The 22,755-nt window shown below is 49.3% G+C and overlaps 1 protein-coding gene across 1 annotated transcript in view; it reads left to right on the plus strand.

Moving 5' to 3' along the window:
• Positions 1-22,755, plus strand: part of NDRG1 (N-myc downstream regulated 1) — a 55,088-nt gene that overhangs the window by 15,105 nt on the left and 17,228 nt on the right. The window contains exons 3-7 of the mRNA XM_004602444.3: positions 2,747-2,782; positions 14,226-14,331; positions 17,639-17,759; positions 19,720-19,782; positions 20,547-20,607. Coding sequence (XP_004602501.1) covers positions 2,747-2,782; positions 14,226-14,331; positions 17,639-17,759; positions 19,720-19,782; positions 20,547-20,607 — 387 coding nt within the window. The remainder of the gene's footprint in view (positions 1-2,746; positions 2,783-14,225; positions 14,332-17,638; positions 17,760-19,719; positions 19,783-20,546; positions 20,608-22,755) is intronic.

Consider the following 22,755-nt stretch of genomic DNA (forward strand, 5'->3'; position numbering starts at 1 on the left):
AGTTCACAATATTTGATTATTTTTAATATTCGAACATTAATCCCACCATGGTTCAGGAATACGTTCACTCATGGGTGAGGCTTGGCCCGACCAGCCATGAGCATGGTAGCAGTTGAGTTCTGGAGGTTTTTGGCTGCCGGAGCTGGGTCCCTTGGTTCAGGGAAGGGTCTCACCTACCCGCCTCTGGGGTGCCCCAAGTGAAACAGCTTGGCGCGGGGTCTGGCAGCATAATTATGGCAACAGATGCCCATTTTGAATGCCCATGGGTACATGAGCACATATATATACACGCATGTGTCCACAGCTCTTTTATTTTCATACCTTGACCTGTCCAGTGATGGAAATGGATGAGAGTGCCCAATTTGAGTTCTAGCTAGCTCGTAGGTGTCATATTATCCTTGGTCTAAGTGAGGGAACAAAGCCCACCCACCTGTGACACCCTGTTGTTCTAGAGTATGCAACATGAAGCCCTGTTATCTATGGGCTCTGCATCCCCCATACCTGTGGGGTGAAGGACGCCTACACTGGGTCTAGCCTTCATGTGTCCTGGCAATGACACTCTGGGGACTTATTCCCACTGGCAGATCCCTCAACCTCTTTAAGCTCTAACTATAAAATAAAGACGCAAGGACTCACATCACAGAACCAGGGTGAGGATGGACCAGATTAATCTATCTCCCCTGGAGGACATGAACAATGGGAAACCCTTGTTTCTTGAATGATCAGTTTTGAGGTCAGACTCTTTTTATCACCAAGACCTCCCTGGGCTGCCATGATCTTTCCTGGACTAGTGATTCTGGCCTTCATGCTTGCACAGTTGACCCTGGATTTCAAAACTGTATTCATCCCCATTCTCATCGAGATGCTTGACTGCCTGAGATGATATATCTTTTTAAAAATGTAGAAGCCCAGATTCAAAAGTGAAGTTGTCCCAAGGTCAGTCAAATGCTTAAAATAATAATCATGAACTGTGTATGAACTGTGAACGGCATCCTGGCCTCTTGGAACGCTGTATTTCTTTCCAAAGGTGTTAGATTGTGCTTGGTGAGGTATTATTTTTTAGAATTGCCCACATTTTACCTAAGAGGAAACCAAGTCTCAAGGAGGTAAATTTTTCCTCAGTCATATAGTTTCAAATTGTGGGACATGGGGCCAAGCCCAGACCAGCTGCCTATGATAAACAGTCTTAGTTTCATTCCTTTGTGACTCTGCATGTAACTACTCTGTTTAAGTGCTGTGATTTCATGGACTTCTCATCATAAGTCAACTATCTCCAGTCCCATGTTGCAGAAACAGAAACTGGGAAGAGAATTGCTTGGGTTCCTTCTGATAGGACAAGCAGAACTAGAAATCAGGCCCCAGGGAGCTGCAGAATGCCTCTCGTTCCATATTTTGTGTCTGCAAATATTTTCCTTAAAGGGCTGGAGAGGAAATATCTGAGACTTTGTGGCTCTTCAGTCTCTAGGGCAACTGTTCAGCTTTACAATTGCAGCATGGGGGCAGCCCTAGACAAACTGGAACAAATGGCTACTCTGTGTTGAAATAAAACTTTATTTACACATCACTTGGTGGGCTTTAGTTGGCCAGTTCATCATGTTCACTGTGCATGCTCTCAACCCATGTCTCTTCAATCTGTGACACAGTATAAGAAAACAGACACTAGAACCACTCGGTAACAAAGATGTATGACAATATTTTCTTGCTTTCCAAATAACGTTGTCTGGTACTCTTAAATTGTTCATTTAAAGCCACAGAAGATCTTTCCTTTATTGGTTATTGGAACATTTGCTTTTCTCTTTCTAGCTTCATGATATCCCATCAGATTAATTTGATTGTAAAAACCCTTGAGTCTTCCCAACCCGTTGACTTCTCTATAGCACTGCAGGGTGTTTGCATCCTGTTTGTCAACTGGGGACAGCTGCTTACATAGAACATAGCAAGGGAGGGAACAGGAGTTGACAGGAGCTTGCACAAGGACCTGGCATTGAGTCCCCCTCAGAGATGATGGGCTCTGTGCCCACCGTCTCCTGCTCATACAAGAGCACCTCTGGGATGAATTCTCAGCAGTAGCATATCTGGGTTTAAGTTTGAGGTAAGTGTAGACCTTCAGTTCTTTTCATTGTTGTCATTGCTATTTGTTTGGGGACCACACTACCTCTATGCAGGGAGTATTCCCAGCTCAGTGCTTGGGAGTCACTTTCAACTCAGTGCTTGGGGAACCGTGGGGTACTGAGGGTCAAACCTGTGCCTTCAGCATGCAAAGCATATGCATAAGCCCTTTAACTTATCTCCCCAGCTCAAGGAGGTTTTTTAAAAAAAGTTCCTTGAATGAGGTTTTAAAACTAGACTGTAATCAGCAACAAATTCAACCAATGCATTATATATTTTTGCTAGACTCTGAGTTGCAAAGTTTCTCCTTGTTAGTAATTAGAAAAGCTGCAGGGGCTGGAGCGATAGCACAGCGAGTGGGTAGGCCATTTGCCTTGCATTCAGCCGACCTGGGTCGATTCCCAGCATCCCATATAGTCCCCCGAGCACTGCCAGGAGTAATTCCTGAGTGCATGAGCCAGAAGTAACCCCTGTGCATTGCTGGGTGTGATTCCTGCAAAAAAAATAAATAAAAGTTGCATAGGAGCCAAGGGAAAGAGGGTGGATTCAGAACAGGACTCGTAGGGGCCTTACGGGCGCACAGTATTTGTTTACCCAAGGAAATTAATGGCACTGACCATCTCCTGTCTCTCCACAGACCATCACAGGCCTCCTGCAGGAGTTTGATGTGCAGGTAAGTACTGGACACCACTGCCTTTCCCCTCCCAGTTCTGTCTCCTTTCTTTCCTTCCTCCTTCCTTTCTCTTGAACTAGCTCCTCCTTCAGACTTTGGGGATCAGGGGAGAGAAAGTTTTGTTCGTCTCCCCAGAGAGAAACAGATTTGAGTACTGGCTAAAGAAACTGCTCACTCTTCTGACAAGTCCCGACAGAGCCAAAGCCATCGAGGGTACTGTGGGGAGCATGGCGGAGAATGGGGAGGCGTGTGGGCCAGGACCCTGGAGGGGGGCACACAGCACGGCCCTCTGCTCTTAGCTCTGTGTGGGAACAGGAAACCAGCCCCCTCTGGGTTTACTGCTTCATCCCTGCTCTGGACTCATGTGAGGGAGAAGGGAAGTAGCTAGAATTTTAAGGACAGACTCGTGGATGAGCAGGTTGGATTTCCTTTGCTGAGAGCAAGGCTGGCACCTCAGGAATTACAAATCCTGTATTTATCTTCCTACCCGGTGTGGGGTTCCCTGGAGGGAGGAGAGGAAGCCCATCAGGACTTGTGGGCTTCCTAGAGAAGAGGGAGAAAAATACAGAGTCTTGCTTGCACCTTCCCTGCTCACCACATCCACTGTTTTCGGGCTCTGCTACCCATTGTCTGTGCTCGCCCCCCAGGCTCCATTCCCATCCTGAATCTCCCTACTCTGTGATTGGCCACCACGCAGGCAGAACCTGAAAATCTCAGCCTTGATTTTGGAAGCAAGAGGGAAATGGGGGAGGGGTCAGAGGCATCGATCCGTGCAAGATCCTGGATGCCTCAGGCACTACGCCGGGGATTGGGGTCTCCCCATCACCCTGGGGTCTTCCTGTCATCCAGGCTGTACGTCAGCTGTACTTGGTCACCTCCTTCCGCCAGGGTCCCTAGGATGTTGAGTTCTGTTTAGCCATTTGACCTCCTCTGAGTCTAGCATGCTTCACAGTTTTACCAGGATATGTTCAGACATGATCTTCCACCATGTACCCGGTCCCAGAGGTCATTAGGCATCCAGCACCTTTACTTCCCAGTGTCACCCTATTAAACTCTAATAGTCCTGTGAAGGGAGATCATTGTCTCTCTTCCTTTTAGGGGTGGGGCCTTTGAGGCAGTGTTCAGGGACCTGGGTGCCACTCCAAGTGATTTTTTGCTATGCACACCTTATGCAAAGCTACTCAGGCCCTCAGTGCCAGGGCCAGCCAGGGCCACCCCAGCAGTGTTTGGGGACCTTTAGGGCAATACTGGGTAATGCTTGGGGTGTCGTGTGGTGCCAGTGATGGATCTATGGTTGGCTTTATGCCATGCATTAATCCTAACTGCCATCTTATTTTCCTATACCCTCTCTTTTGTGTGTCAGGGGTGCTGCAGGGTTGGGTCATACCCAGCTGTGCTCAGAGCTTACTCCTGGCACTGTGCTCAGGGGTCACTTCTGGTGGTGCTTGGAACACCATATATGGTGCTAGGAATAGACCCATCATTGGCTGTGCACAAGGCAAACACTTATCAGCTGTAATCAGGTTTGGATTTTCTCTTTTTATTTATTAAATTAAAAAAAATTTTACTATGATAGTGGTGATGGGAGGGAAACACCCAGCAGGGCTCAGGGCTTACTCCTGGCTCTGCACTCAGGAATCAATCCTGGTAGTTCTCAGAGGACAATGCATGGTGTTGGGAATTGGACCTGGGTTGGTCACGTGCAAGACAAACTCCCTACCCACTGTACCATTTCCCAGCCTTGAGACACACCTGCACTCCCCCATCCCTCCCCCACACCTTTTTAAAAGCGAAGGAGATGGCATTCAGCGAGGTTCATAGTTCCTGTGGGGCTGGAATTGTGCCCAGGTGTTGAATCCTACTAAGCTGTTCTCACATCCTCCTAGCACCATCTCCATGGGCCAAGAGCAGAAGCACAGGCCCAATGGTCACCCCATGCCATGCATGGTTTAGTCAAGAGTGGCAAGTCTTGGCCTGAGAAGAACACTGTGAGCTGGGTGGTTTCCCCTCTGCCCAGCACGGGAGCTCCTTCCTCAGGCCCATGCACGCACGCACGCACCACTAGAGGCTCTCACTTGGTTGTTACACATCCTTTGGGAGGCGAGCTCAGTGCACGTCTTTCCTGAGCCTCTGTGACCCACCTCCTGTAAAGTGAGTTGCTTTCAGGCAGTCGCTATGCGCTGTGCTGTCTGAAGCCTGTTGAAAGGGTCTGAACCCAACTCCAAGCCTAGCTAAGACCCCAATCAGTTTGCATCACTGTGGGTAAACATTGCAGATGGAACTAGATGGAACTCTTAGGAACTAGATTCCCGTTCACCTGTGCAATCCCCGCCCCCCCCAGGCGTGCATGTGGCTGAGCAGGTGATCTGAGTGATGCTTTGGTGGGCGTTAGGTTAAGTCTCTGAGGTGAATGATGTAGGATGTAGGACTCCAGAGACAATATGACCCCCTTTGGTCTTTTTCCTTCTGGTTATTTTATTTTGTTTTTGGACCTTAGCTGGAGATGCTTGAAAGGTATTCCTTGCTCAGCCCTCAGGGGTCATTCCTGGTGGTGCTCAGAGAAGGATGTGCTGTTGATTGTTGCTGGGAACTGAACTTGGGTCTCTGGCGTTCAGTGAGAGTACTCTGGCCCTCCTGGGCCTGAGTGTCTATGTGTCTGGCTGCTGCGAACTTGGCATGCATCTGTTTCTTTAGTTGCTTTTTTATTATTGCTCATTTTTTGCGGGGTCTGATTCATCTGGGCAGTTCCTTAGAAATCAAGCTTAAGGTGTCTGAGCTGTCTTGCTGTGTGTCTGGTAGCAGCCAGTGTTAATTCCTGAAAAATTTGATATTGAAGCCTTTTGATGAATTTGGGCAGATTCTCTTTTCTTCTCCCTAAGTAGTTGCTAATTAAAAAATATTTTGGGAGGGGAAGGGGGCAAAGGGGGTGAGCCACACTCAGGGGGTGCTCAGGGCTTACTCCTGGCTCTATGCTCAGGACGCTTTGAAAGTGCTCAGGAGATCAAATGTGGTACCAGCTATCGGGGTCATCTGCATGCAAAGCAAGGGCCTTAACCCTGTGCTATTTTTATCACCCAAGTTCCCCCCCTTCCCAAATTCAAACATATTAAACAGCGCAGAATTCAACAGGGAGAAGCTTCTCTAGAGTCTGTTGCCTGCGTGGTTGCTTGGCCTGTCTCAAGAGACAGCTGCCCGGGCAGAGGCCTTCTCTGTCCTGGGCTGACAGGACTCTCGGGCCGATGGCTGGCTTGTTTGGCTTGCTGACGTTTTAGAGCACATCATTTGGTGACTGGGCCGCTTGTTGCTGCCTGCTCTGGAGAAGGCCCTAGAACACTGGGGCCGGGTGGGCTGCCAGGGGAGGCACTGTGATGGCAGGAATTTGAGCTGGCTTTGCAGAGAAGGTTCTGGCACCCAGTGCTAGGCAGTTGTGTTTGCAAATTGCATGCATGAGTAGGTGGGAGGATTTTGGGTTCCAGCTTATTATTTTCCTTGGCTAGAATGCTAGAATTCAAGAATATCTAGAGCTGGCAGAAGCTTTAGTATCCTGCCGAACCCCTTCCACTCCAGGTTCAGAGATTTTTGGGGAAGGGGACGGGGGGAGGTAGTCAGGAAACATTCATCCACCTCCTCCTCCTTAGGCTCTCTTGCTGAGGTGGGGACTGTTGCCCTCCTAGGAAGATGAAAAAAAAAAATCAGTGTGGATGGTTAAGAAACTTGCCAAAGGGTTCTACTGAGAAAGTTCCAGATTTCAGCATAGCTGACTCCTGATCTGGACAGGGAGATAGCTCAGCCCGCTGGAGCACATGCTTTGCATGCAGAGGCTGGATTCCACTCCCAGGGACACACAGTTCCTCAAGCACCAGCTGGAGCACCTCCGGGTGTGGCCCCCAAACCAAAACACAAATCGGTTCTAATCACAGGCGTTGTAATAACTGGTATCTCTCTAATACCAGCTGCTCCAGGAGCTGTGCTGACCTCTCTTCCTGTGGCATCTTGTTTTAGCCTCATGGCAGGAGAAGGGCCCCATGCCCCTTCCTTCTGCTGCTGAAGGCAAGAGGCTCTGAGACGTTCTGAGGGATGTACTCAGCATCACACAGGGATGGTTGAAGCCTAACTCAGTGTCCGGGACAGGTGTCTCAGCTCAGATGGCCCTGGTGGGAGGGCAGCTGTGTTGGAGCAGCACTGCAGTTCACTCCTTTCTCCCAGGCTGGTCCCTTTCTTCGGCCCCCCAGTCACAGTGTTCCTGTTGCATGTTGCCATTTCTGACCTTTTTCCCATTTGAAACTTTAGTCTTCAGAGGGTCCCTTGGTTTGGTTCCCCAACCAAGAAATGAGAAAGTGGGTTTGCGCATGTACTCAGTTTCTCTGGACGGTGAACTGACGTTGTCTACCAGGACCAAGGTGGGGACTTGGGATGAGGGGCCAGGGGCTCCTGGAGTTTGGTTCCCACTTAGAGCTGAACTACAGGGGAAAATCTGATCCTGTGGGGTGGAATGGGGTGGGGGTGCAGATGGGGAGCCTGATTCTTTCCCTTATAAGCACATCAGCTCCCAGGGAAAATGCAAATAGTGACCTACTGATTTCCTTCTTTCCAGAGTGGCTTCTTGTTTCTGTGCCTCCTGACTGAAGGTGGGCAGAATTCTGAGGCTTGAAAACATTCCACCCACCCGCGCCCTGCCCCAGTCTCATGCCCTCATGAAGCCAGGGGACACTTAGCACAAAGCCCAAGTGGCAGGTGGTGTCAGGGCTCCAACATCTGGATCAGGACACTTTGAGCCATGGCCTCCTCTCCCTCCTCCGGTGGCTTTTCCTGGAATGTCATCCAGGCGGGGAGATGGAGAAGCCTGGCCCAGTTGGCCTCTCCAGGAGCAGGGGGACCTGACTGTTCCCCCAGGTCCATCCAGCTGAGACCGATCTAATGCAGATGACTGTGCCTGTCCCAGAACCGCTGCCATGTTCCGAGCCACCCCTGTATTTGCCAGTCTTGTGCCCTGGACTGGCCTCCTGGGATTAGCTTTCCAGTCCACAAACAACTCTGGGTGCGTTGCCATTCCTGGGAGCGCAGCCGACATAAAGTTCACGGAAATTAGCACTCCCTGGATGACCCTCTTCATAGCTTTTCCCACCCCCGAGAAGGAAGTTCCTTGGAGCTCTCTCATCCGATGATATCACCCAGAACTGCCCTGTTTGGTCTGGGCTCCAGTGTCATGGGTGGGGTGGGGTCACACTCCGTCCACAACACCTTTCTCATCACCCCCTTCGTTCTCAGTGTGTGATGGGAGCAGAGAGAAGCTTGAAACATGGAGGGTGTTGCCATAGCACCTGGTCCCTCTCTCAGTGGTCCTCTTGCTTCCAAATGCCCCGGCGTGGTCTTGGGCTGGGAGTCCTGGAAGCAAAACCTCAGCCTCCTTCTGAAATCTTAGCTTCTTCTCTCCTGGCCTGCAGTTCTGTAACCATGCCTGGCCGAGCCTGCAGCTCTACGCCGGGCTTCGGGTTCAGGACGGCTTTTCCCTCTGTGCCGTGATTGTCCCATAGCCCCAGACTGGCCTCTGTTGTATTTGTCTAAGAAGAAGATGGCTGCTTTATATGAAAATACTTTTTCACTCCCTTTCCCTGGGTGCTCCTTCCTCCCAACTCTCATTGTTTTGCTCTTCAAGAGGGTAGACCCAGGGCCCTGCCTCCCTGCCCCACAGCACTTGAACCAGGAGTATGGGGCAGTGGGGATTATCTCCCGCAATGATGGTGGTGGGACTATATGCCTCGGGGTTTTCTCAGGAGCCTCTGCCCACAGTATCTGCCTTTCTCACCTTGTCCCGTCCTAGCATAATGAATGCTATCCCAACTGTCTGAAATCAACTTTCTTCACCAGTTCAGGAGCTGGCATCTGTCTTGGGCCATGGCCAAGGATTAGAGAGGGCAGGGGCCGAGGTGTGGCCCGTTGGGCTCATTAGCTGGCTGCTCCCTATGCTTTCCTTTAGAGCTGGCTCCCAGCTGGGAGACTGGGCTGGAATTTGGAAACAGCAGGCTCCGGGCACCCCCGGATGTTCCAGTGGGTTGAAAAGCCCTTGCGGTCAGTCCTTTGTGGCTTCTCCTGTCTGGGACGGGCACCCAAAACAGCCGACATGAAGGGAAGCGCCACAGTTTGCAGACAACTTCACCATCTGTGCTGCAGTTTCAGTCTTGGGAGCAGCTCCCTGAGCAGATGGGCTAGTAAATGATCCGGGTTTCTAGCAGAGGGAAGGGATTCTCAGGCATGCCTGGTCCCTTGGCCAAGAGCACATGGTGGGTATAAGATCAGATGATATCACCCAGCCAACAGTGCCCTCAGCAAGCAAATGTTTTATCTTTTCCCCTCCGTACCTTGGAGGCCTGCCTAGCGGGTGACACCTGTCACCTAACCCCTTGCTCCTTCCACAGCTTCCTACTCTCTCTTGTAGCTTTGGGAATGTCCTCGTGCTCAGACAGTGGCTGCAGAACTGCAGAGATTCCCATGCTTGTTCTAGATAAGACGCAGGTGCAAGAGTGAAAGGGGGAAAAGAAAATCAAAAGGCCTAGTATGACCTTTTTATTGAAAAAACAAAAACCAGAAACCAAAACAACCAAACAAAACAAAACCCAAAACATTGTCCAAGCTCCAGCAAGTTCTGCTGACATCTCAGGCTCTGTAACTAAATCTGCGGACCTGTCCTGGGCTACCAGGAAAACTGGGGAGGAACAAGTTTGGTCAGGCTCACTGCTGGGAGTTCCACCCGAAGGAAGGGAGCTCTGAGTGTTTGCAAGGCCAAACCCAGGCGTTTGCCACAGTCTAGAAAGCTCTGGAGCCAGAATCTGCAGCCAAGGAGATGAAACCTTGCAGGGTTACTTAGCAGTTGGTGTGCTTACAACCCCCTGTTGCCTTTTGGGCGCTTGAAACTATAAATCTCAGCGTGAATCCACTGGGCCAGACCCTGTCTGCACTGCACTGGGCCAGCCTTTACCTCTGGGAGCTGGCAGGCGGGTCAGAGAGGCAGTTGGGAGAGTTATTTGTCATTGTGGCAGGTGCTATAAGGAAGAGAAGGAGGGACACAGAGCATGTGTACCATCTGTGGCAGGAAGAACCTGAGCCTGTGTACTGGGCCTCTCTGACCAGTCACACCTGCCGAGGCACCTGGGAGTTGGGGGTGGGTTGGGGTGGGGTGGGCTAGGGGTGAATGGGAAAGGCAGGTGCTGGCTCTTCTCTGTGTCTTATACAACCACGGAGCTCTGGTCCTGGGAGAGACTGGGCTGATAAAAATCAGTCTACATGGGGGCTGGAGCGATAGCACAGTGGGTAGGGCGTTTGCCTTGCATACGGCCGACCCGGGTTCGGTTCCCAGCATCCCATATGGTCCCCTGAGCACCGCCAGGAGTAATTCCTGAGTGCAGAGCCAGGAATAACCCCTGCGCATCACCAGGTGTGACCCAAAAAAAAAGCAAAAAAAAAAAAAATAAAGTCAATCTACATGGGTGGCAAGAGAGCACAGCAGGTAGGGTACTTATTTTCCATGCAGATGACCCAAGTTTGGGTCTTGGGAATACATAGGGTTTCCCAAACCTCTCCAGGAGTGATCCCTGAGCAAGAGCTAGGAGTAAGCCCTGAGTAGTACAGCCAGTGGGGCCCATGGCAAGTGCCCTAAGTGCCCCACCCACCGTACTATGGCTCCCGCTCCAGTCCGTCATAGTATTCCTGGCAGGGGGAAGGATGTTTGTGAGTGTGAGGTATTTGTGCTCCAGGCGGCTATTGCCGTCCTGGGAGATGACACATTGGTTGTGGGGAGCACAGCCCATCAGACAGCAGAGCAGAGCCCGAGCCCCTCAGGACTCTGGACTTCCTCGAGAAATCACTTCACTAAGGTCTTGGGAGACTTGACTCCAACGGATACTGCATCCTCAGTGGGGAGCGGCGGGGGTTCTGGGTGGCAGACCCTGAGCCCGGTCCCCCTGAGCAGGCAGAGGTGCCAGGGCAGCCTTTTCTTTTCCAACACTTAGAGTCTGGTTCATAATTTTGAGGGTTCTGTGGAGATGAGTCAGTATCTACCACCCCCACCCTCCCTTCCTCCAGGGGCCGACCAGGGACATCCTGGGTCCCAGCTGGGCCCAAGAGTCTTATAGCTTTCCCCAAGTCCTGCCCCGACACCACCTTTAATCACCTTCAACCGCCTGCTCCCCTGTAGCCAGAGTCCCCCGCTCTCCACTCCCGTGTGTCCCACTGCCAGGCGACCCTTTCACTGGAGGAGCCGGAGTGGAGAAACCTGGGGCCTCGGAGGGGCGAGGAATGGCCCAACTTGGATTTGAACCCTGGTGCCCCCGGGCTGGTGGGGGCACTGCCTGGCTTGTGCTATTTTTAGAAGGCGCCATGTGGGCCAGCTGGGGAGACAATGGAGAATGTGACCCCCACAAAGGACTATTGTTTCTCCAGTGGCAGCAGGGCTGGGGCTCAGCCCAGCAGCTGATGCAGGATGCGGGGCTTTTGCTCCATCCTCTGTGGATTTTTCCAGTGTTTGCTAGAGGCAGGAGAGGTGCAGGGCATTGTAGAGAGTGCCAGGGGACGCATTTTGTTGGTGTAATAATGGGGTGCTCAGGAGGACCCTTGGGGGGCATGAGGGTAGGGGGTTCCTCTTCCTGCTGTTCCCTGGAGCACCCTCAAGTGCATTTCCACGTACAGGTGAAGTTCCCGTTTCTAAGGCATAATGGTGGCTGGGGACATGCGCCCCTCTTCAGACTGGCTCTCCTGGGCGTCTTCAAAGCAAAGATCAGGAATCCCTGCCTGCCTCTCCCAGGCTGGTTTGCAGAGGCTCCTACTCAGAAAGGCAGGTGTTGTGTTTGCCCGCTCTGGGTGGAGCACTGTGAATTGGGGTGCATTTTATAACTTTATGGGCTTGTGGGCCACACCCAGAGATGCTCAGGAGATACTCTGTTGCTTGGGCAACAACCTCACCCCCCCCCCCCGCTCCGGTGGTGTTGGGGGTGCCAAACAGTGCCAGGGAGGGAGCCTGAGCCTCCTGCATGCCACACACAAGCTCAGTCCTTTGAGCTCCCTTCGTCTTTGAGTGATTGTGAGCCATTGATCTCAGAAGATGGGGCCCAGCCCTGGTCTCCTTCCTCCCCAATTCTGCAGCCCCTCTTCTGTTCCCCCCCCCCCCCATGGGTAAGATCTTCTTCCTTACTTTTCCCAGAGTACCTTGCATGTCTGTAGCAAATTCTGGCCATGTTTTACTTCTCTCTTGGGGCCCACGACCCCCCTGGTGTCTAATGAGTGCTCCTCTTCCCATCTCTGTATTCCCCTTCTCCAGCCCTCCAGGTAGGTAGGAAGGGATCTAACAACGATTGCTTAATGACCGTGGGCTAGCCAAAGGTAAAGTGGCTTAACTTCATGAGAAAGCAGCAGCAGAGATGGGGTTTGGTTCCCCAGTGTGTGGAGATAGTGACTATGTCACACCACCTCAGAAATGACTTTCTGCGGGGGGCGGGGTGCTTGCTGAGGGATGGCATGCACAGTCCCTCCTGCTGTGTCCTTCGGCTTCCCAGTGTCCCAGGCAGTCCCAGGACCTAGAACAATACAGGTCCACAGAACTCCACGTCAGGTGGACCTATCCTTCCTCTTCCTCCCAGGTGGAGTGAACATGTACCCTCTCTCTCCCATCACTCAGCCCCTCACATTCCAGCTGGCTCCCAGAAGTGGGTTCACTGGAATCTGAAGTGTCCTATAATCAATTTTAAATGTTTTTTATATATATATTTGCTCCCTGTGCTCTTGGGAAAATCAGTGTTGAGCACTGACTTAGGCTGGCCTTCTGGGGTGTGAGGATTTGACTTTGTTAGTGTCTCAAAATGGGAGGGAGAAGGAGATGTGTGGGAAGCACCAAGCCTGACCAGCTGGGTGTGTCCCCAGCGAGACCAAGAGCCAGTATGTCACCGTCTACTGGTATCCAGGGGTGTGGGGTGGACTGGCTGGATGAACCAGTGTAACAACGCAGATAGGATAATTGACCTGGCCTTTGGAGAAAGGATGACAGTTGGGAGGTTGATATGGTACCATCTGGGTTGTTTCTTTTTTTTTTTTGGCAACTCAGTGGCTAAAGGTCGTTTAGGAGTTGTTTGTCTGTGTAACTGAAATTCTGAGGTGGTGGATATACCACTCAGATTGCCTTTCTCTTCTTTCCCTCTCCCAACTGTTGCTCTGTGTTATCAGACAGAACCTTGCCTCCTTGTAATAACATGGCTGCTACAGATCCAGTCCTCTCAGCATGGCGGGATCAAAGTCCCATCTACTATTTCCCAAGAGCTGGACATGAGTGCAGTTGACTGTGCTTGCCCTAACTCAACTGCCCTTCCCTGAATCTGTCCTGTAATTGGGAGGCGGGCCTCAATCCCAGTGGTGTTTTGGGGAGCAAGCTGTGTCAGGTTTGGACCCTGAGTCTCCTGCATGCCACACGCATGCTTAGTCCCTTGAGTTAACCTCAAGGGGCTGAAGGTCCACCTTCCCATTCCAAGTTGATATTGCCCGTGAAACTAAGAAAAAGGATCTCAAGACAATCACAAATCTACCAGGAATGACAGTGGATAGGATGGGTTTGCAGAAATTCCTACCGAAAGCCAGTGAAAAAAACCCAATCAGCACACCTTGAGGAATGGAAAAACACTTATGTTATGATAGCAGGGCCAGTTGAGCTCGTACTCCAGAAGTGGGTTCAAAGTGAAGGCAAAAACACGCTTTTCTAGACTATCTGATGGGAGTTGGGACACTTTCAGGCAACTGGTAGGAGAGCAAGGAAGAAGAAACTGCAAAGCATGTTATTTTGCAAAGAAGGGTCTGGGCCCCTTCCAGAACATGAGCACGTTTGGCATAGGTTCACAGGTTACCAAGGAGACTCAGACCATCTCAAGGCCACCCCAATGCACTCCGTGCTTCTCTTATGTCGCGCCTTGGCAGGTCCTGCTCTCTGGTGTTAGCTTGGTTGAAGTGTGGGCAGGAGACTCTCCTCATCAGGTTCACCCAGGAAATTGGGGAAGCAGGAAAAAAAAATTCTACGATGCCCTAAACCATCCAGTGCCCGTTACCTGTGTGGCTGGCTAGAGGGACAGAGGAGTGTGAGCTCTCCTGTGAGAGAAACGCAAGTTTCTGTGGAGCCCTGGGGACTATGGCCGAAGCCGTTTCTGGGCTTCATACTGTCAGATGCACACTCTGAGCCCAGATTCCTCTGCCTCCTGATTGAGCCTTCCTTCCTCTACCTTCCTCTTCCTTCTCTGCTTCTTCCTCTGGCTCTGGCCCTGGCTCTGCCTGACGCTCAGAGCCCTCAGTCTGATTGAGAAACATGCCTGAGCCCCATGGAGTGGACTCTTCATCCTGTAATTACAGCCCCCCCCCCCCGCCCCTATGCCACAGGGCTCATCTGACAGCCCTCTCTGCTTTCTGTCCTTTTCAGGAGCAGGACATCGAGACTTTACATGGCTCCCTTCATGTCACGCTCTGCGGGACGCCCAAGGGAAACCGGCCCGTCATCCTCACATACCATGACATTGGCATGAACCGTAAGTTCTGAGGAGCCTGGGTCCACTGTTGAGACTGAACCTGTTCCTCCCGAAGGTGGGAAGAGCCAGCTGGGGGGGGAGGCGGGGGACGGTGTCGGTGGTGGCATTGTCCTTGTCTCTCCTTTCTGTCACTTCCTGGAACCATTCTTGGAAGAGCTCTTGTACAGACGGGCAGGGTCTGGAAAGCACGGCCCTGGGACATGGAGATATCTCTGTGCCAGAATGTGCTGGTTGCTCTGGGAGACTCCACCGTCTTGGATTTGACCCAGACTTTAGTTCATGTCAGGTTTTTTTGTTTGTTTGTTTGTTTGTTTGTTTTTAAGTGTTTTCCTAGAATCAGACAACCATCAACCCTAGCCATTGTAGAGCTTTTTTTATTATACCTATAATTATTTAATCCTATACCCTATATCCATCACCCCATAATCTCACACTCCAGCCCTGGGAATCACTGATGACAAAATAGGAAGCCTCAGTTTCCCCTTGCCAGCGAGGCAGAAAGCCAGACTCCATTTTGTGCCTCAGGATCCTGAATTTGCAACCTAGTAAAGAAAAACAAGTCAGACCCCAAGCGCATGGACATCAGTGGCCAGATATCTGGCCACAGATAACAAGGATGGTTCGAGTAAAAGTCACAAGTTGTGTTAACTGCTCTGTTTGGCGTCTGTATCTTCGCTTGCTTGCTCAAGGCTATGAGAATGCACCTGTAAGGGGACACCCAGACAGGCTTGCACCCGGCACATAGTCAGGAGGGCCCAGGACTTAAAAATTGCTCCCTGAGGAAAATCAGGGTTCCCAGCTTAGTCAGAGCTCCCAGCTTCTGAATGAGTCCCTTGCATGAGAGCCCTCAATGTGAGTCCCTTGTATGAGTGCTTTGGTGTGGGAATAAAACCTTGAAATATCTGTCCTGACTCTGTGTCTCAGTGGGCAACTGAGCTCAGACTTGTGGCCACTTCACTCCCCCTTGGGGAGTTTCATTTCTTTTCGACTTTCCAATAAACTTTTCTATTTTCCAACTCTGGGTCTGAACATCTTGATCATTCAGTATTTCCATTCTTGAGAATATTGAAGAACCTGGGAATCTCGAATGAACAGAGGCCTGCTGCCACAGCTTCTGCCTCACCTGCGTCAGTAACTTCCTGTTTGTCTCTCAGGAATCATCTCGGTGGACTCACACTCCAGGAGGCCTTCTGTGAACTTCTCAATCTTTCCAAGGTCTCTCTATGTTTTAGCTATGCCAGCACTTGACTCTCTTTTCTCAGAATGATACTCCGTGGTGTGGATCCGCCACAGTAGTTTCTGCAGTCTTTATCTGATTGGCATTTAAATAGTTTCTATGTTTTGACTCTTCTGAGTAATGCTGCTGTGTTCAACTGATGCATTCTTAAAAGTGCCAGGAAGTGTTACCCTATAAAGATGCTTACTTTTCACAGTTAGGAAAGGAAAAACAATCTACTGAATGTTAAAATGATATCTCTAGCTAGCACCAACAACCTCAATGATTTCAGTAACACCTTTGTGTGTTATAACAATGATCACAAATTAACTTTCATTGATCTAAATTTTGATAGTTCCATTGGCCTTTGTTTTGTAACAAGCAGTATGAAGTAAATTTTGTGCTTGCTAAGGGGACAGGCTAGGATGGTGGGTGGGAAACTTAGAACAATTGGTGGAGTGTATGATATTGGTGTTGGATATTTAATGCCAACTATATTATGCAATTTGGCAAATCATGGTGTTATAATTAAACCTTTTAAAAATAAAAATATGAATAAAACCAATATCCTAGCCACCAAAGAAATAAAATGAAGTAAAATAGAATGACACATAATTCAGCAAATCCTTCTGTGGAGTTCAGAAGTCTCTTTTAGACCTTCCTGGTCCCCTTATCTCTATAAACTTGAGTGCCACACAGTGAAAACTTGTTTGATTTTTTGATCAACAAATTGCCTACTTTGCATTCTTTCTCTGGAGCACAGCGGGTAGAGTGTTTGCCTTGAATGAGGCCAACCTGGGTTCAATTAGTCTGTCTCTCTCGGAAATTTTGGCAAGCTACCTGAGTATTCCGCCCGCACGGAGAGCCTGGCAAGCTACCTGTGGCGTATTCAATATGCCAAAAAAACAGTAACAAGTCTCATAATGGAGATGTTACTGGTGCCTGCTCGAGCTAATTGATGAACAATGGGACGACAGTGCTACAATGCTACAGTGCATTCTTTCTATACAGTTTATTCATAGACTGAGGCTGTTGACGATGCCCGTCATTGAAAACCATTTGTTTCCTCCTTCACTATCATTTCTGTTGTCTCATTTCTTTCCCTGGTGCCCCCACCCCCTCACACCCTACCCCGGATACCATGCTAAGTGCTTTGTTATATTTCCTATTTTTCCATAGACCTCTGAATAGGAAATGCAGTCTCATGCAGAGGTGCCTTTCTGTCCTTTTAGAAAGATTTAGTCTTAGTTATAAGAGACTGTTACTCCTCTGTGACTTCACAAAATAGTTATTTCTCGCTCGATAACTATCAGTGGACATTTTGGGGGACACTTTTCCACCCGTGATTCAGAGACCCGGGTTCCGGTCATCTCTGGTTATGTCATTCCCTGGGCCTGAGAGGCTTCTGCTGGTATCTCCACATCTGTCAAGTGGGTGACAAAAGAGAGACTTGGAGGATTGGGTGGTTGAGTTGTGAGAAAATTGGCGAACTCCATGCTGTTGGTCAGGATGACTTCTAATTGCAAGGGAGCCCGGGAAATACAGTTCAATTCTGTGTCCAGGAAGAGAGGGGAAATGTGTTGCTGGTGACCTGGTGGCCATATTTGTCATATACTTTAGCCATTTAGAGGTGCATCCATGCCACATTAGTCATGGGAGGTCTGTGCTATTGTTACTCTGCACTTTGTTTGATAATCATGTTTTCTGGCTAGTATCCCTGAGTGATAGGACAGCAGTTACAGTTACAATGCCAGCTAGTTCGGTTTGGGTTTGTTTTATTATAAATTATTTTTTGGCTTTTTTGGGTCATTCCCACTTATACTCAGGGGTTACTCCTGGCTCTACATTCAGGAATTACTTCCAGTGTTGCCCAGGGCCCGTATTGCATGCCGAGGATCAACCTGGGTAGGCCGCGTGCAAGGCGAACTCCCTACCTGCTGTACTACCTTGCTCTGGCCCTACCTGTTGGTTCTTTATGAGCTTTTTACACCTGCTGCTAACTAGGAGTAAGTGAACAAAATGAAACAGATTGTCACTGAGCACCCTAATGTGTCTTCTCTTTGCTTCTTCTCTGTCCTGACTGCTCTTCAGACAAAACTTGCTACAACCCCCTCTTCAACTATGAGGACATGCAGGAGATCACCCAGCACTTTTCGGTCTGCCATGTGGATGCCCCCGGGCAGCAGGATGGCGCTGCATCTTTCCCTGCTGGGTAAGAAGGGGGAGCCCCTGTCCCGGGCTTTCGTCATGCAGGGTTCAAATAGGTAGGGAAGAAATGGCTGAGACAGACTTTACATTTAATTGCTGTGAGATGTATACAGATAGCTCCTGGCATCACTTCTGGGACTTTATCGTGGTATCTGCATTCAGAAGAAATAGTGGTAGGGATGCTCTTTTGTGATATGACATTGGGCCATAGCTATGAGTCACATCTTCCGCAAGCTAGTGTTTTCATGTGCCAAACTTCAGTGCACAACGGGGTGCTGCATGATACTGTGAGTTGAGGAAGATCTGTCTGAGATTTACCATTTGAACCCTCTTTTCCCTGATTTTCATCAGGGGGATGAAGAATGATCCCATGTGAGCCGTTTTTCAGTGTGCAACTGTGCCATTCGGGACATTCACTGTGGTACATCCAGAATCCACCCACTTCTGGTAGTCTTTCATTACCTCCAAAGTGAAACCGCATCCCCATAAAACACTAGCTCCCCATTCCCTGTGCCTTGACAGTTGGACTCTCCTGTGGTGTTTGGGGGACTCTGTGACACACCTGATGTACTTTCGGGTCTCCGGGGTTAAACCCAGAATTACTCAGGGGATGATTAGGTGCCTGGGCTTGAGCATGGATAAGGCTCATGCAAAACAGATGCCTTAGCCCCTTAGTATCTCCCCAGCCCCTACACTATATATTTAATAATATGTCTTCACTTAGACAACAACAAAATCACCACAAATAAGTAAGCCAACAAATGAAAAGAGCCAAGGTCACTGATGGCATCTGGACTCTCTGAACAGGGCAATTTTTGGACGTCCTCCTGGAGTAAGGCAAAGGGACTGTGGAGGAACTCAGGCTAGCATTGATGGTCCCTGGAGGCCCTGGACCTCTCTGAAAATGATAGTGCAGGAGTGGAGGGGAGGGTTAGCACTCACTTTTGAAAAGTTGGAGGGGATACCTTATGCAAAGGACTACAAGGGGGAGATGATCCAGAAAAAGAAACATGGGCTGGGTAAGGGCAGGTTGGGACCAAGTGGACATAGAGCTGTTCAGGGAAGTGGCTCCTGGTGGTCTTAGGGGCTCGTGATGGTATAACTATTAGAAGAGTGGACATGCAGAAATGGACGATGTCTTCTGAGCCTTGCTAAGGAGCAGGTAGGAAACGCTTGATTCCTGACTTCAACCTTGAATGCACAGACACAGGTTTTCTAATCCCTAATCCTCAAGGCTCTCATCTCCTGATTTTGGGGTCCAGTTTTGAATGGTGGAGAGAGCCATGCCCCCTGTGAGTGGGTGTGTCCCCAAAGAGGTATGAATTCACACTTTTCTGGCCTGAAGTCTCCCCCTGAGTAGCCATGTCCAAAGCTGATGGAGACCATTGTGTCCAGCTCATCAGTGACTTACCAAAGGTTTGCCAGAGCATCTCTGGGGGAGGAGATAAGAGGAAAGAACTTTCTTACAGTCAGGGATACTTAAATATTTGGAAGTAGATCTGCAGAAGGCGAGTACCCACTCTAGGGTATGTGAGCCTAGACACAAATTCAAGGGCCACATAAGATAAGACTCCAAGTTCCTGCTTGTCTGTGGAGCCAAGAGGTTTATCTCTGAGCCTGGATGGTGTTTATAATCTTTATGGAGGAGGAAATCATAGCAACCTCTGAAAGCTGGGGTAAGGATTAAATGAGTCTATCATGATCATCCAAAGCTTGATGCTGGACCCAGGACATAGCCAGCAATCGATCAGTCACGGAGCAAAAGGAGAAACTTTAGTAGTGAGGGCATCCTGGCCCAGTGGAGCAAACCCACATGCGCTTTGGGGAGGCCGGACTGGAGAGTGGGTGTAGGGGCTAGGATGTGTGGACACAGGCTCTCTGCATTCTGGAGCATTCCTGTGGTCATCACTCATCTCTGTTGTGGTCTGAGCTTTACCTAACTCCTCTGCTGGGTTTCTCCCAAGGTACATGTACCCCTCCATGGATCAACTGGCCGAAATGCTTCCTGGAGTCCTCCACCAGTTTGGGTAAGATCAAGGATATGGCTCCCTAATCAGCCTGCAAGAAGGGGGGACTTCTCACTTCCGCTTCTCCTTTGGCTTTGACTCAGCCTTACCTCTGGAGTTTAGATTGAAGTTTACAGCTCAGAGACAAAATGAGCCTGTCCCCTGTGTAAGCACTGTTCTCACATGGTCTCTTCAGTTCTTTATCTTCTAACTAAGGATTTTCATCTTAACTGAATCTGTTACCTGATCACTGCTACCCACCTGCCTGTGCTTTCCTTGTCTCTTCTCCCATTGATTTATTTTTCCAATGGAACATTCTAGAATAGGCGTCTCTGAGCCCTCAGTGCCTGTCTCCAGGCCCTTATTTCTCCAGCGCTCATCTTCTTCCCTGAGATTTTGTATGAGGATTGTGCCTCCAAGAGCTTTTGCCCAATTAATTTTCATCCCAATTCTTCAAGTTTGAACTAGAGCTCAAGGCTAAAGAGTGGTTGAGAGGGATGCAATCGTGGACCTTCCTGAATTATCAGATGGTCTCTAGAGTCTGGGATGAAACAGTAGTGGGGGAAGGGAAGAGGAGATATGTGGAGAAGACCATGACTTTTTTCAAGCCATAAAGCCTAATGCAGCTTCCAGGTCCTGCCCCTGCCCGCAAGCCCCACCCAATACAGCTAGAATACTAGGAGATGGGACACCTTTGGGGCAGAGAGTGGGGAGGTGTTAAGGTGGTTGTTAGGCAATTCATCACTCAGGCCTTCTGTGACATGGATTTTTCTTTCTGCTTCCAGACTGAAAAGTGTTATTGGCATGGGAACTGGGGCTGGCGCTTACATCCTCACTCGATTTGCTGTGAGTTTGTTTTTTTTCGCATTAAAAAGAGAGTATGTTTTAAATAAGATTATTATAGCATAAAAGAAGAATTTGAAAATACCAAAGGAAAGAAGGCAGTGACCTATGTGCATGTTGCATGTATGGATGTGTGCACATGTGTAGATTTATATGTAGCCCTGGTGCTACACTGTGTGCATGTATGTCGATGAGCATGCATGTGCTTGTGTATAAACATGTGGACTGTTTTTGAGGGGGGCAGCACCTGGTGGTGCTCAGGACTTCTGGCTCTGTGCCCAAGGATCATACTTGGTCAGACTCAGGGGACCATATGAAGCGCCAGGGATAAGATATGGCTTGACTGAATGCAAAGCAAGCACCCTATATGCTGTACTGTCTCTCCAGCCCACATGTGGACTCATGCAGATACTGTAAGTTGTTATTTTTCTCACCAAACTACCACCCTGGATGTATTCTTTTGTCTCCAGTTTGGTGTCTTTACAGTTCTCATGGACTGGAGTGATAGCATAGTGAGTAGGGCATTTGCCTTGCTCCTAGTTAACCTAGGTTTGATTCCTCTGTCCCTCTCGGAGAGCCTGTCAAGCTACCGAGAGTATCCCACCCGCAGGGCAGGACCTGGCTAGCTACCTGTGGTGTATTTGATATGCCAAAAACAGTAACAACAAGTCTCACAATGGAGATGTTACTGGTGCCTGCTCGAGCAAATCGATGAACAACAGAACGACAGTACGACATTGTGACAGTTCTCATGTCCCGGAGGAGTCTTCCAGCAAGGCTTCTCCATATGATGGCTCCGCTTTTTGTTATCATCAGGAATTTTTGGATCCTGACTGATTCTGAACTTGAATCAGAGATCCCTGTGCTGGTTGCCACTTAGATGACCAGGGTCCAAGTCAGGTGCTACATGACATTTTGTATTTTCCCAACATAGTTGTTCCAAATTGTAGTAATATGACTTGTGTCTTACTGTGTCCTTTGCTGGGCTTTATGCAAGGTAGAAATTGCTGGGATGAATGAAGATAAATGGGTCCACCTGACTATCATGGCTCCCAACTCTGTTTTAGGTATGTGTGTGTGTGTGTGTGTGTGTGTGTGTGTGTGTGTGTGTGTGTGTGTGTGTACGCTTGCATACATGTTTGCATGTGTGTGCATGCCTGCATGTGTGTGCGCGCTCATGGGCACATGTGTATATGCACACAGATAATTAGGTAATCTCCTAGGAGTAATTGAGTTCTACTGAGAACCAAAGAGTGTGTATGTGCCCTGTCTGATTGAGGAGGTGTGGGTTGAACTGTCAATTCAACCCATTTGACAGTTGAATTGATTTGCTCAACAAAGGTCTGTGGAGCAGGTTTGTTCCTGACTTATCCTGTACCTGCCTCTCCCTCTCTCCTCACAGTTCCATCTTGTAGCTGTTGAACTGAAGTCTCAGTTTGACAGGGTTGGAGTTGTACTATTGAGAGCACCCTATATGGTCCTGCTCTGGGGACCGTACATGGCCCTGTTCGGGGGTCTTTTCTCCATCTTTGGTTTAGGGTTCTTGGTTGTTGTTTTGGGGCCATAAATGGTGGGTATTAGCAGTTACTCCTGGCTACTGCTCCTGGGTGCTCTTAGTGGCACTCAAGGGACCATGCAATGCCTGGGATGGAACCCAGACCTCCCACCTGTATTTATTTATTTATTTTGTAATTTTATTTTATTTTAATAAAGTCGTTCACAATAATTTGCTACATTTAATATTCCAACCACCATTATACCTACCCATCACCATATTTTGGATGTTTCCACCCTGGCCTCCAAACCCTGCCCTCAAAGCAGGACCTAAATAATTTATTTTGTATTTCTTGTTATGAATAATCCACTACAAATTATCCAAAAAAATTTCCTTCGAAGAATGTGTGTGAAGATTTTTTTTTTTTAACTGGATGGTGACTTTGGGGTCCGGAGGCATCTCTATGGCATATTGTTCTGTGTTACTCCCTTCTGAGAGACTTATTTGGGAGTCTCTGGATCATGGACTTTAATGAACTTATATAGCACCAGAGCCAGTTCCTGGGTGTGACTGGGTAGTCTACCAGAAATGCAGGGAGAAGGGGGGCACCTCCCACTTTTAAAGCATATGCTTGAGTTCTTTGAACTCTACCCAGC

Source organism: Sorex araneus, chromosome 2 (genome assembly GCF_027595985.1).
Source record: "Sorex araneus isolate mSorAra2 chromosome 2, mSorAra2.pri, whole genome shotgun sequence".
Lineage (NCBI taxonomy): Eukaryota > Metazoa > Chordata > Mammalia > Eulipotyphla > Soricidae > Sorex > Sorex araneus.